The 13,956-nt window shown below is 35.4% G+C and overlaps 1 protein-coding gene across 1 annotated transcript in view; it reads right to left on the bottom strand.

Annotated features, from left to right (window-relative positions):
* Window positions 1-274: 274 nt before the first annotated feature.
* LOC136035437 (dolichyl-diphosphooligosaccharide--protein glycosyltransferase subunit 1-like) overlaps window positions 275-13,956 on the bottom strand; it is a gene marked incomplete at its 3' end in the record, with an annotated part of 33,032 nt that continues 19,350 nt past the window's right edge. Inside the window, 3 exon segments of the mRNA XM_065717245.1 lie at window positions 275-418; window positions 1,612-1,731; window positions 6,597-6,835. Coding sequence (XP_065573317.1) covers window positions 275-418; window positions 1,612-1,731; window positions 6,597-6,835 — 503 coding nt within the window.

Genomic DNA, 13,956 nt, shown 5'->3' with positions numbered 1-13,956 from the left:
AGAGAGAGAGAGAGAGAGAGAGAGAGAGAGAGAGAGAGAGAGAGAGAGAGGCAGAGAGAGAGAGAGGCAGAGAGAGAGAGAGGCAGAGAGAGAGAGAGAGGCAGAGAGGAGGAGAGAGGCAGAGAGAGAGAGAGAGGCAGAGAGAGAGAGAGAGAGGAGAGAGAGGAGAGAGAGAGAGAGGCAGAGAGAGAGAGAGAGGCAGAGAGAGAGAGAGAGGCAGAGAGAGAGAGAGAGGCAGAGAGAGAGAGAGATGGTGGGAGTTGTGAGAACTTACTTGAAAGCTTAAAGCGTCTTTATTTTGCTTTAATTTGTTAATCAAATCGTTCCATTGCTTGTAAAGGCTTTCACGTTTATCATGCCTGTTTTTGACCTCTTCTATCAGTCCCGCAACTTTCATTCTTTCCATTGTAGTTTCATCCTGGATACAAGAATAAAACTATCATTAGGGTTATTATTTACTTCTCTTTCTATTATAATTGCTGAAATCAACCTTTTGCTTAAGATTGTCAATTTGTGAGATTGGAGGACCCAAAGCGCGACCCATGAGTCCATACCTCTTCCAAAGCTAATCTTGTTTGACACTGCTTATTCATTTCCCCGGGATACGCTTTTTGCCTTGCATTATTCATTTATCCATATTTCTATGTCCTAGTGTGGGAGCGTATAAGATAATACAATGTAAACGATTAAAAAAAAACTTCCAGAAAGTCGAAGTTCATTTTACGGGATTTAAACTAATTTTAGAAAGAAAGAATTCAAGCAAGGACAAATTTCTCACCATAAATACATAAAAGCAAGAATAAAGCAGTCAAGACTTTTGTCAAAGGATGACTGGATGCCTATATATTGATTTATACATATCTATCATTAATTAAATCCAGGATAGTGAGAAAAACACTTTTCACATAAATTTACTAATAATTCAACTTTTAAGAAAGAGCTAACTACCCTTTCAATTTTGAGGATAAAACGATGTAATTATTTTATAAATAAGAGAAATAACCGCGAAATGTTGTCCTGCTCAAAGGGGATTCGATACCTTATAAATCATTTTTTGAGGCTGATTGTCAGTTGACCTTCAAAAAGACGAAAGGCCTATGAGCGAATTCGCCCAGGGGACAAGCCACCATCAAGACCAATTGAGTATCTGTGATTTGACAATTAAGAACATTTTTAGGGGCTAACAGTCACTTCTTAGTGATGCATCACTAGTTTATGTGACACTTCCTGGATTGATTTTGATGAAATCCTCAAATCCTCATCCATAACTTTGCCAAGTATTAAAGATGTATTGACTAGAACTGAACTGGGGCAAGCTTGCATACATCACCTTTTATACACCTTGTCTACTACCATTATTAGCAAACATATTTGTCTCTTACTCTAATTCAATTTCTTTCAAAGTTTATGTGTCCAGTGCATTCGATTCTCAGCATTTACATATCTTTTATTCAGCCTTGGTTGAATACAAGCTACGAATATCCCTCCAACATCGTTGTCTATCAGTAGGGAGTAAACGTAAAATTGAAACTATTTCATACACTCATTTTAAAGAAGATGGAATTTAACAAATGAATGTAAGTGTCTAAAAGCAGGAAAATATTTACTTACCTTGTTCAATGAAAAATCCAGGTAAGAGTAAATGATAACCGATAGATACAGAAGGAAGAAAGCCACAATACACATAACTATTTCTCTGAGCATGAAAATACGGTTGAATCTATACCGAACCTGAAAGTAGGAAAAATAAAATGTTTAATATCCGAAACAAGAAATGATATTTCATATTCTTGAAAATAATAGCCGCCATCGCATAAATTCATGCACAAACATGGCTTTACACGAATGTTTTTCCACTAAACTTTTTCCGACAAGGAAACCATTTTTCTGCGTCAATACATATCGGCTACTCAAATATATTTCTATACAGTCTGATGTTATAGCGTAGAAAACACGACTCAAAATATGCAAAAAAAAAAAAAAATGTAAGCCCAATACTAGCTTATCTTTTGCAAATAATCAATTTATGCTAAGAAAAACTCTGGCCATTCCTGGTTTTGTTCAGTATTATTTTCAGTCCCTTAAAAATCTCGAAACATCTTAAGCACAAACACTCAAGCACTGGCGGCACGGAGTAACTGACATGACGTTTCTGTAATTGGGAGAAATTTTGCCAGTTATTCACTACTTTATTCCGTCAAGCACAACCATTTAATTTTTGTGCTTCTTAGATCCTATGGAGGCTAATATTTTTTGGTAAGAATAGTCATCGATTTCAAAAACTCTGTTTGAACGTCCATGTGAAAAACCAATAAAACAATTTAATACCTTGGCGACAATTGAATAATTTGATTTATAGTCTAACATTGGTAACATGACATTGGCGTTTTCTAACGTGACATTGGTAGGTGTATCTTGCACCGATCGGCATTGCAAAACACCTTAGCCTAATTTAGCTTCATATTTGTGCGCATATGTATGTTCTCCAGAGCAAAAATAGCATTGCCTTTTGCAGTACTTTTATTTACCACAGCCACCCCAACTGAAGCCGTCGCCATGTCGAATAATGACTTAATTAGTCTGCGTTTCCAATCCACCGTTTTAGCGTCATCTATTTTGGCGTTGCTAAGTAAATTACACTTATTATAAAGAAACACAGATAGCAGTTCAACCGTTGGTAGAGATAGATGTAAAAGGAAGAAACGTGGGTGCTGAGCAGAGAGAAATGAAAGAAGAAGGCGCGTGAAATATGCTATTCCAGTAATTGTTACAAACGATGCTAACCTTCAATCGCAGGAAATTGCAGGAAACAACTCATTTCTCAGTACCCGTAGCAACTCGGTGTCAGTGCTGGAATCTATGTGCAGAAAGACATTTCACGCAAACTTCTCTCTGAATATACTAATCCAAACTACGATGTTATCTGGGCCATGTGCCTATTCCCTTATCTATCTTGTCACTTTCGTGTCTGATATTCGCATCGGTTTACTACCCAGAGAGCGCTCAAAACTGGCGGTATTTTGTTTCCTATCTCCAAACTATAGCTGATTTAATCAGAAGCAGATATGGATGCCATGGTTGTATCGTCACTGGGATTTCAACCAGACGAAGAAAACTGGCTAGCGAACAGCCTCTCTTTAAAGTAGATTGTCAACATCCCTACCCACTCTTTCGGAAGCATCCTGGACTTAGTCCTAACAAACACTGAAGACTCCTACCACCCCCCCCCCCCCTATTTCCCTCGGATTAATTGAGTTGTCTGATCACCACGCTTTAATACTCAAGGCCAAAGATTCTGTCAAGAAACCTAAGCTCTCACGAGTAACAACAATCAACTCGGCTATGCGTGAAGACGGCCGGTGGGTTGCTACACACAATTTCCCGGAAGTGTCCTTAGACGGTACTCTTGAGCATAGAGTAAGCACCTTCTACGAGGTACTTTAGCTATTTTGAAATATTCACAACAAAGACAGTAACTTTGAGCAAATATGACAAGCCATGGATTACTCCTGCAATAAAAGCTAAAATTCGTGAACGAAGTTATCTTTACGCATGTGGCAAAGCAAACCAAGGAGCAACGGTAAGGAACAAAGTAGTGCGTATAGTATGTAACCATAGTGAAACCAGCGGGTTCCCACAAGGCACCAAACTTGCAGACATAACATTTGTCACTTTGATTAACTACATCCTGAGCGAGAATGGGTAGGTACAAATTTGCGGACGACTTATCACTCATGCTTGCTTATCTACTTGAAGATAATGCTCCTCTAGCGCTCTTTGCAAGAAACATTTCAAGATGAGCTAAATTTCCAGCGTAACGAATCCAATCTAACCAATAATGCTACTAAGAAAAAAAATACTCCGGCTAAACCCTCTAAAAAGAGATTTTACCCCCCCCCCCACTCCTCCTGACGTCCCATTTCCTATTGTGTCTGAACTGAGAATACTGGGTCATTTCTTCAAAGACTGTTCTTTTGCCGCAAATGTTGACAGTGCGGCCTTAATCAACTAGAGTCAACCACAAAGCTTCAAAGTGATTTAGAAACCGTGCCTAAGCAAGCCCGATTCTGTCTGGATTCTCGTAATCCCCAACTCAACACAGTCATCCACTTCAAACTCCAAGTTGTAAGTTCATAAGTTTAGTTATTTCACATTCACAAATATATAAACAAAATTAAACAACACATTCGCGATGGAGAAAACCTATGAAACCACTGGAGAAGTAATAGACTGAAATCAACAAAGGAGGAACCATACGGCCGTGACCTTCTGACTCCGTAAGAAAGTGAATTTGGATTATAGGTATGCTGATATTTGCAATGTCTCAAAGCTAAGTTTTCTCTCTTTCACATCTCTTGTTTAGGAGCGAAGCTACCTTTTTGTTCACGTTGACACCATCTTTTTCCAGCACCAGAAGCTTTAAAGGTTTCAGAAAAAAGTACGTGATAACAAAATTTCGACGTTTTAAGCCTCAATAGTGGCATTTTCTACCAAGCTCTCCAAATGACGCATTAACTTTTAATAGCTCTCTGAGTATTACTTTATCATAATATGAAGCTCTTCAGAATCTTCAGAATTATTGTTTTATCGTACATCTGACTGTAAAAGCATTAGATTAGGTATAAAGAACCCACAATTACATACGGGAAAAAAAGAAATCTAAATTGTTTATAATTAAGGTTCAAATTCTTTTTTAGGGAGACTTACAAAAGTTTGGTAGTAAGTGAATAAGTGTACTCAAAATAGCATTGAAAGAACGACGTCATTCAGAAGCGACGATAAAACAGAAAGATAGTCAATCCCGATAATGAAGACAGAGTAGTTACAAATAGTATGCTTGCCCAAAAAGAGGGGAATCTAACTTTTCTCCAAATTTCAAACAATTGTTCTGACTTGGCAAAATTCATTACTTTTTGCAGAAAATATAACTTGGTTGCTCCAATGCTATCATTATATATTAAACTATACTTATTTTACATTTACATTACGAAAAATCAAAAGTATTTATTTAGAATGATGGAGTTGAGGAAACGGAATCGGCGAAACCTGAAGTTTTTTAATGGATCGGAAACGAGTGAATTGTCCCAATTTTTAAAAAGATTCCACATTTATTCACCCTTGTGCAAAAAATTAAATAAAACCAGTATTGTACAAAGTAGTACTACTTTAAAATTCACCTTTTTTTATGAAGAGGGTCGACTAAATACTATGGATATAGTTTCTTTTATTTCTTTTCTTTTCTTATTCCAGTATTTCTTTTCTTTTTCCAGTGTTGCTCAAGAAAATTTAGTAACAAGCTTGACAAGTACATTCTTAATTGTAATTCTAGTACATTCTATATTAAATACGTCTTCTGATTAAATATTAATAAGCAATCAGTGTTTATAACTATAAAAGCTATAGAAGAGCATAAGCAATTATTATGGGAACTATACTTGTGTATACATGAAAATGATATGCTAGAACTTGGGTATTGGGCAGAAAATCATGTTAAGAAATAGCTATTTTAAAGAAGGCATGAAAATTCTCCCCATTCAATTTCAAAAGTTTTGGTTGCGATATGATCCTTGATTCTGACTATGATTCCAAGAATACTTATCCTTTCCTTCCTTTTTCCTTTGTTTTACAACATTCACAAATATTACAAGGCTTCATTTAGCAAAAAGAGCCTTACAAAGTTTGGTATTAGACATGCTTCTGCTGCAACATTTGACAACTGATCAATTGCTATTTCCAAAATTCAGGCTTAAAAAAAAAGTCTCAAAACTTTGTTCAGTATTTGCTATTTATTGTTTTAGAAAAACGAACATTTTCAATTATGTGTAATGGTAAAACTAAACGAAAATAAAAGTTTTTATAACTTGGATGAAAAAACCAAAAAAAAAAAAAAAAAAAAAAAAAAAAAAAAAAAAACGACAACAACACAACAACAACATATGAACAACACAATCAAGTTTGTGTTGCATCAATATCAAAATTAAATCCCCCCTCCTACCACCCAAATTTTTTGGCATAATTTTAAAAGAAAAAAAAAGAAAGAAAAGAAAAAAGGAGAGTCTATATATAGAGAGACTCCCTATATTTAGAGGGAAAAGTCACAGAAATAGTCTTTAAATACCTTTGTAAAAAAGTGAAACGTTAAAATCGTGCCCAAGCCGCTATCTTTTGCAACTTTTATCTTTGGCCAGAATTTTTGTTTTGTTTTATAAGCCAAGACATCATTCTATCTGAACATACATTACATTTAAATAATATATGAAACGGTGATTTTATTTTATTCGGGAGGGGTGGGAGGTGTTGAAACTTAGAAACAGGGCAAATAAAATAGGTGAATTATACGAGAAATTCACTGGTTGCTCTCAAGCGACGATGCGATCTTTAAACATTATCTATCTTTGAGCCCACAATATGGCCCTTGATAAAAAATCAGATACTTAATTTAAACAAAGCGTACTGTATTTACTAGATTAAGTGCCTATTGTACTGTTTTGTTACCAATTTAAGTTTTGCAATATTATGGGTAACTAAATACACTTTTGGCTTAATATTACATTACATTATCAAAGAGTAAATAGGCTAGATAAAAATAAACAAACCTCGAAATCTTGAATGTGCTCATCAACAAGATTTTGAGCTAAGAAAGTGATTACAGGTCTTCCACCAATATCTAAAAACGTATAATGTAGCCTATCCTCAAGACGTTTCACATCGTATGGAGTAGATACTTCTATGTCCGTGACTCCTTCAGGCAATATGACTTGAATCTCCAAATTCTTCACAAAAACATTGTCAAAGATGTGATCAAGTAAACGGAGCTTCAAGGTATAAAATTCCCCTAGTCAAAGAAATACACGTAGAAATTAACGCAAAAAGAGGCTAAAGAGATTTTAATAACACTTAATCAATTGTCAAAGACGTGATCAAATAAACGCAGCTTTGAGGTATAAAAATCCCCTAGTTTAAGAAATACCCATAGATATTAGCACGAGTTAGAAGTTAAAAAGCTTTCAAGGTATAAAAATCCCCTAGCTAAAGAAATACCCATAGATATTAACACGAGTTAAAATCTAAAAAACTTTTAACGTATAAAATCCCCTAGTTAACGAAAAATTAAGCAAAGAGAAAACGGGTTTTAATTTTTCTCTTTCTCTTAATTCCCGTTTTCTCTTTGCTTAATTTTTCGTAAATGGAAAAGCTGTGTCGTCTAAGAAATTATTTATCCCCTAGTTAAAGAAATACCCATAGATATTAGCACGAGTTAGAAGTTAAAAAGCTTTCAAGGTATAAAAATCCCCTAGCTAAAGAAATACCCATAGATATTAACACGAGTTAAAATCTAAAAAACTTTTAACGTATAAAATCCCCTAGTTAACGAAAAATTAAGCAAAGAGAAAACGGGTTTTAATTTTTCTCTTTCTCTTAATTCCCGTTTTCTCTTTGCTTAATTTTTCGTAAATGGAAAAGCAGTGTCGTCTAAGAAATTATTTATCCCCTAGTTAGAAATACCCATAGATATTAATACGAATTAGAAATTAAAAAGCTTCAATGCATAGAAATTCCCTAGTTAAAGAAATACCCATAGATATTGACATAAGTTAGAAGTTAAAAGAGCTTCAAGGTATAAAACTCCCTAGTTAAAGAAATACCCATAGATATTAACGCGAGTTAGAATTTAAAAAACTTTCAAGGCATAAAAATTCCCTAGATGAAGAAATACCCATAGATATTAACACGAGTTAGAAATTAAAACAGCTTCAAGGTAAAAAAAAAACCTGGAAATACACATGGACGCTAACACGTAAAGAAATTCATACAACGAAAAAAAAGTATTACAGCTATTAACGTGCACTGCAAACATTACTTTCGGTTTACTTGATGACATCATCTAATGTTATATTAGCTGTTTCTTAGCCTATGAAATTTATATACAAGTTTTACTCACCGAATTATTTTACGTAGAATCTTATAAGGAACCTATGCTTTAAACAAATGCAGTATTATATTTTTTACACAAAAAAAAAATTATCTAAAGCGTAAGTACTTCATCAATCGAAGTTCAATATTCGCCAACATAATTATTGTTACGAAGAGTTGAAACAGATATATTTGATACAAGTTCTGCATCACATTGGATACAACCGAAAAAAAAAAATAAGATAAAAACGAGGAAACCAAAAAGTAAATTAATAGTTGTTTAAAAACCAGAAATTATTATTAATGAATAATCCAGCCCCAAAAGAATCAGAGATTAAACTAAATGATCACATCAAACATCAAATTAACATATACTAATATAGATGAATAAATAAGTCCTAAAGTATTTTTTCCATATTCTTCCGCCTCCACTTCTTGTAGATTAATCAAACCTTACCCAGTGTTAGCTTTTAGTGTTCCAGTTAAAAATCACCCCTATTCGCCAACACTGAGCCGTGATCTACCTAGCTTACTTCCATATCTTAAACATGAAAATATACATGATAAATTAAAATTTGTAGAAACAGATGTAAATCATGGCCGTAATCAATTTCCATCATTGTTCACACTCATTGCTGGAAGTCTAGATCAAGACAAGATAGTTGAACTAGAAGGTTACAGTGATACGCTAAAACTATCAATAATTGCAGTCACAGCAGTGGTTATCTGAAGATAAGAACTTCATTTTCTATTCAGTTACGACCTCTGTGAAAAAAGGTGAGCCGTAAAGCTGATGGTTATGGATGAGCAGGGTTATATCTAAGATTTTTTCAGGGGGTTGGGGGGGGGGGGTACAACTGTTTGCGTGATCACTAGTTCAGCGTGATCAGCTCTTCACTAGGCCAACACGCTTCCGGACAAAGGATTCTACTAAAAGCTCTCTTCAAGCTTAGATTACGCGACAACTAAATGGCCAATTGTTGGTATTTTTCTAACTAGTAATAAAAATGATCTAAAACTGGATTTATTTCTTAAGAAGAACAAACTGAACCAAGTAATTTCGTTTCCCACGACGAAAGGAGAACTTTCTCTTGATATTATACACTAAAATCTCTCTGAATATTACTAGACTACCCGCAGTTGCTCCGATCTCTACAGAAGGTATCATTTTCTGTTGCATTGATATCCCCTTTCCTTCTTATAAGATTAAACACGTCAATGAAACTTTTTCTTATAGACCTTTTAATAATAATGGTTGATTTAAGCTCGGTTCCAATTTAATTGTGAAAAATTATACTCTTTAAATTTTCCAGATGAAAATGCATCAATCCTTCAAAATAAAATCCGAAACCGATGTGGAAATGGTTTCTAGAATTAACCATCAAACGTTGCAATACTGATAGATCACTTATAACTACCAAAATCAAGTACTTAATTCACCACAAAATTTTACTACAAAAATACAAAAAACAAACAAAAAAACTACAAGATAAGATTTGAAAAATGGCAAGGGAAGCTACCTCCTCATATTATAATTCAAAAGTTGTAAACCTTCCTAAAGATAATGCTGACCAGTTAAATAATCATTTAGTGGAAATTGTAGTCACTCCCTCCTTTACCTAATGAAAAGACTGGAGATTTTTAGCCATCAATTGACGCGATTGTAAAAATTACACAAACGAATTTTTATTAAAATTCGGTCGAACATACATTCCTCTAGCGATCGGTCATTTGAGAAAAACTTAGCTTTTGACTATTCTGCGAAAATGCCTATCTCAAAATTTTAATCATTGTTGAGGGTTTAAAAAGTGCGAGAGAGGGGCTAACTGTGCTACAATCACTTTTTAACATTTCTTTGAACATGCCCTGAAAGTTTCAACTTAATGCCCTCAGCCGTTCCTGGGATATTGCAGATAAATACTTTTGACAACGAGCATGCACTTAGCATGTTTTCATTTTGTTCACATTCCATTCAAAATTTTCTGACAATTTAACCTCAATGCCCTAAGCCGTTTTGGAGACCTAGGGTCAAATATACTACCCTCTCTTTCAGACAAACCTTATATGCAAACAATAGGCAACTCGCATAACTTACAGCCCATGTTCCCTCCAAAAGTTTCTATGGCCACCACTTCCAAATGAAGCGACCCCGGAGAAAAAAAAAAACAAAAAAAAATAAAAAACAACGCTATTAGTGTCGCCTCCTGATGTTTTTTGTTTACTTTACACTTCTTTAAATTCTGTTTTTACCGCGATTGTAATAATCAACACATTTTAATCGATAACAGAAGAGTTTACCCCTGAAGTTTGAATAAAACTTTAACAACAAAATTCGATTTTTTTTTTGTTGGCGTTGCAGATTTTTTTTTTACATATTTACAAAAAAAAGAAAAAAAAAAGGAATAAAAGTAGAAATCCATAAAATCAGCAAACTTTTCTATACAGCCTACTTCTATAGACTTAGAACAAAGAGGAAGGCTAAGTAGCTAAAAAAAATAATCCAGCAATGAAACCTGAACGAAATAAAACGAAGATTTTGTTATGACTGAGGACAAACAAATCGTTACCATAACTAACTCAAAAATTAGTGTTGGCTAAGATTTACCAACTTTTAAGCCACTTTAAGTTTCAGCCCACCCCCTTCCCTGTTCCTGAATACAACACAAGTCATACATTAAGTTTGCTAATTTTTAATCCATTTTTGTAAGTTTTAGTAACAGTGCAGTTTATAGGCTACCCTTTTCTGAGCCAATATTATTCAGTAATAACAAATGCTTACTTCATTATATTCAGAAAATTTTATTTACTTGATTTTGAAATTCACTTCCGGTTGAAACTACAACCATGGCCCCTGCTCTCCCTGCAAATTTCGTCTTTTAAAAACCTGGCAGGGAATGGAATCTCTGCTATTCAGTCCTAATTCAATTTCAGAGAAGCAAGCAAAAGCATAGTTTAAATTGTCGTTTCTGTATCAGCTCCCCTCAACGCAAGCTTAGAGAAAGATACAACCTGTCAGAATAAGGCAGATTTTTAGGAGTGAGGTTCGTAATAAAGTATTAAGTCTGATACTGTGGAATTTTATCAGATTTCAGTAATAGCTGACCATTTGAAGCAATTTGTCAGTGAGCACCTAATGTGACATCAGTACGGACCTGAGTTCACTAGAGTCATTTAAAGGTCCGTAATGATTATTTTCGCAACTGGTTTGTTAGATTATTTTTGACAATGATCAGCAACAATTTCAAAATCTTCACCTCTGCAATTTCGCTTTAGACTTGGGCACAGTGCAGTAAAAATTCAGACAAAATACGGGATTTTTTTTTCATGTATAGGGTTTTTATTTTTCAAGGTTTCGAATTTTCATTGTCTATCAACCACCTAAAAATGTATACCCCTACAAAATCAACGAGTCTCGTCAACATTTTGATCGAGGATGAGTCTCACAGTGGAAGGTCTTGGGATGCAAGAAAGGAGAAAATACAATCAGAATTAAAAATATTGTGAAAACTGATTGTTGTTAAGCGGTTTAAAAGACCACAGAACCCTGAGAAATAGCTCAAACCACAGTCCACTGAACTTTAATTAATGTCTTCGACGTAAGGCAAAATCACTGCCAAAATGGTTCCAAAAATACCGTCATAAGATCAAATGGATAGCAGGGGAGAAAGTTACTCCGATTTTTCTGAATGGATCAAAAGGGTGCTTGTTTCTTAAAACATGTGATTACCGATCAAGTTTAGGATTTTCCAGTGCAACGCAGAAAAGAACCATATAGGCCCAGAATGGCACACTTTAGACTTTCACATAGAATTTGATCCTTAAAACGAAACAGTAGACAATCAATTTTATTGAAAAGTTATAGAAACACTATAAAAGGTACAATAAATGTGATACCAGAACTTCTGGTTGTTACGTCATGATACTGTGCCTCGAAACAGTGTTACTTCAGTTAATGAGTTTTCGGAAAACAATATATCCCCCTGGCCCTTTAACCCCTTATTTAGACAGCATCAGCATTTTTCCTCTTTCCAAGATTAAAAAAAAAAAAACTAATTCAAAGGACATTTTTTAGTACTAGAAAGCAACCAAATGCCTACAACGGACTAACTGAAGGTTATTCCTATATCCCAGCTCCAAAAGAGCTATTAGAAATGAAAAATTTGCCCAAGGCAACCGCTTTGAAGGAAATAAAGTAAAATAGTCATTTTAGTTCAATATTTTTTTTCATCGGTATCATTACTTTATTTAACTCTTAACTGGTAGGGTGGGTTTTTTTTTATCCCAAGGACCCTTTGAGAGTGTGTTCCTCCGACGACGTTAGGAGCAAAGCGCTGTTTTTCTCGTGTATTCACCGGAAACTTGCTGATGTTGAATCATACAATCAGTCGAGTAGCTGGCACTAAAGGTAGAGGAGGTAAGAGTGGTCTGGGGTCATTTTGACCCCACACTACCATTAAATTTGCAAAAAAAAGGAAAATGAAGATTTGGTTTTTGAAGAAATATGATATTTGTTGCAAGTATTGCACGTTTCTGCAATTACCGAGAATAAATTAATTGCTTTTTCATATATTCTAGCTGGATTTAATTTGTTAATTTCTCGATTTTGGTCTTTTCCACCTTTTCTTTCCAGATTTTAGTCTCGAAAAGTGATTTATATGGAAAACTTTTACATTTCTTTTCCCTTACTGAAAGAATGGATGCCCTAGCTAAGAAATGCCTTACAGAGGAAGATATCGTTCAGATACTTGAAGAAGATGACGATTTATCAAGTGGATCCGACACCCAAAACGACGATGACTACCGACAATCGAATGACAAGCAGGAAAACCTTGTCCAAGATGAAATTTTATCATCAGAAGAAAGCACAGAAGTATTCGATGAAGCTACCACTTCTGTAAGTCAATCCGGAGAACATCCCTCCCCAGCTCCAGGTCACCTAGACCTTGATGATGTGCCTCTTTCTCAGAGAACCAAAAGATGGACCCGCAAGGATGTGCTACTAGGACATGAGAGAAACAGCTTGGGGTCTTCTTTTCCCTGAAAATATTATTGGCGTAGTGGAGGAGCATACCAACAGAAAAACGAATCACTGTCCTGCGAATTTTGTAGCAGATCTACGTGATAAGCAGACATTTACGAAGCCAATTGATGAAGTAGAACTTCGGGTAGTTTTTGGTCTGATATACCTTGCCGGAGTTTTCAAGTCATGAAACGAAGATTGGTCCGTTTACCAGCGATGGGACTGGGAGATATTTTTCAAGCGACCATGAGCAAGTAAAGGTTCCTGTACAATTGAGACCTGCCTTCGATTTGACGATCCATCGATCCGTCAAGCAAGAGGAACGCCGCTTTCACCGATACTCGATATTCACGAGCACTTCCTGTTGGAGACTTCTAGATACTTTACTCTCCTTCAGACATCGTCACTACCGACGAGATGCTAATCGGATTTAGAGGCAAATATCATTTTCGTATGTACATTCCTACAAAACCCAACACATGCGGCATCAAAATGCAGTGCCTAGCAGACAACCGTACCTTCTATCTCTACGATGCGTTCATCTACTGTGGAAAAGAGACGAAATTGCTTGGATCTAAGCATCTTACGGTACAAACTGGGAAAGCTCTTTCTTTGACGAGGACCATCTCTGGCTCAGGCAAATACCACGGCCGATAATTCGTAAAGTTCCGTTCAGCTCGTGGATGAGCTTCTAAAACAGAAGCTGACCTATTTAGGGACTGTAAAGAAAAACAAGCGTGAAATATCTGACAGTTTTCTACAAAAAAAAAAACTCGCCAGGAAGGGAGTTCACCCTTTGGCCTTGAAAATGATAAAACAGAGGTTTCATATGTGCCAAAGATACCATCGATGCATCACACATCTAAAGTCGACGAATACACGGGAAAACCGGAAATTATTCAATTTTACAACTCAACAAAGAGTGGAGTTGAAAGTTTGGACCAAGAATGCACGAACTATACCACAAGCCATGGAACACGTCGTTGGTCAATGGCAGTGTTTTTTGCTCTATTAGACGTTGC

Source organism: Artemia franciscana, chromosome 14 (genome assembly GCF_032884065.1).
Source record: "Artemia franciscana chromosome 14, ASM3288406v1, whole genome shotgun sequence".
In the NCBI taxonomy this organism is placed as follows: Eukaryota; Metazoa; Arthropoda; class Branchiopoda; order Anostraca; family Artemiidae; genus Artemia; species Artemia franciscana.
The sequence above is the reverse complement of the archived record's forward strand: the minus strand, read 5'-3'. Positions and strand labels throughout refer to the sequence as shown.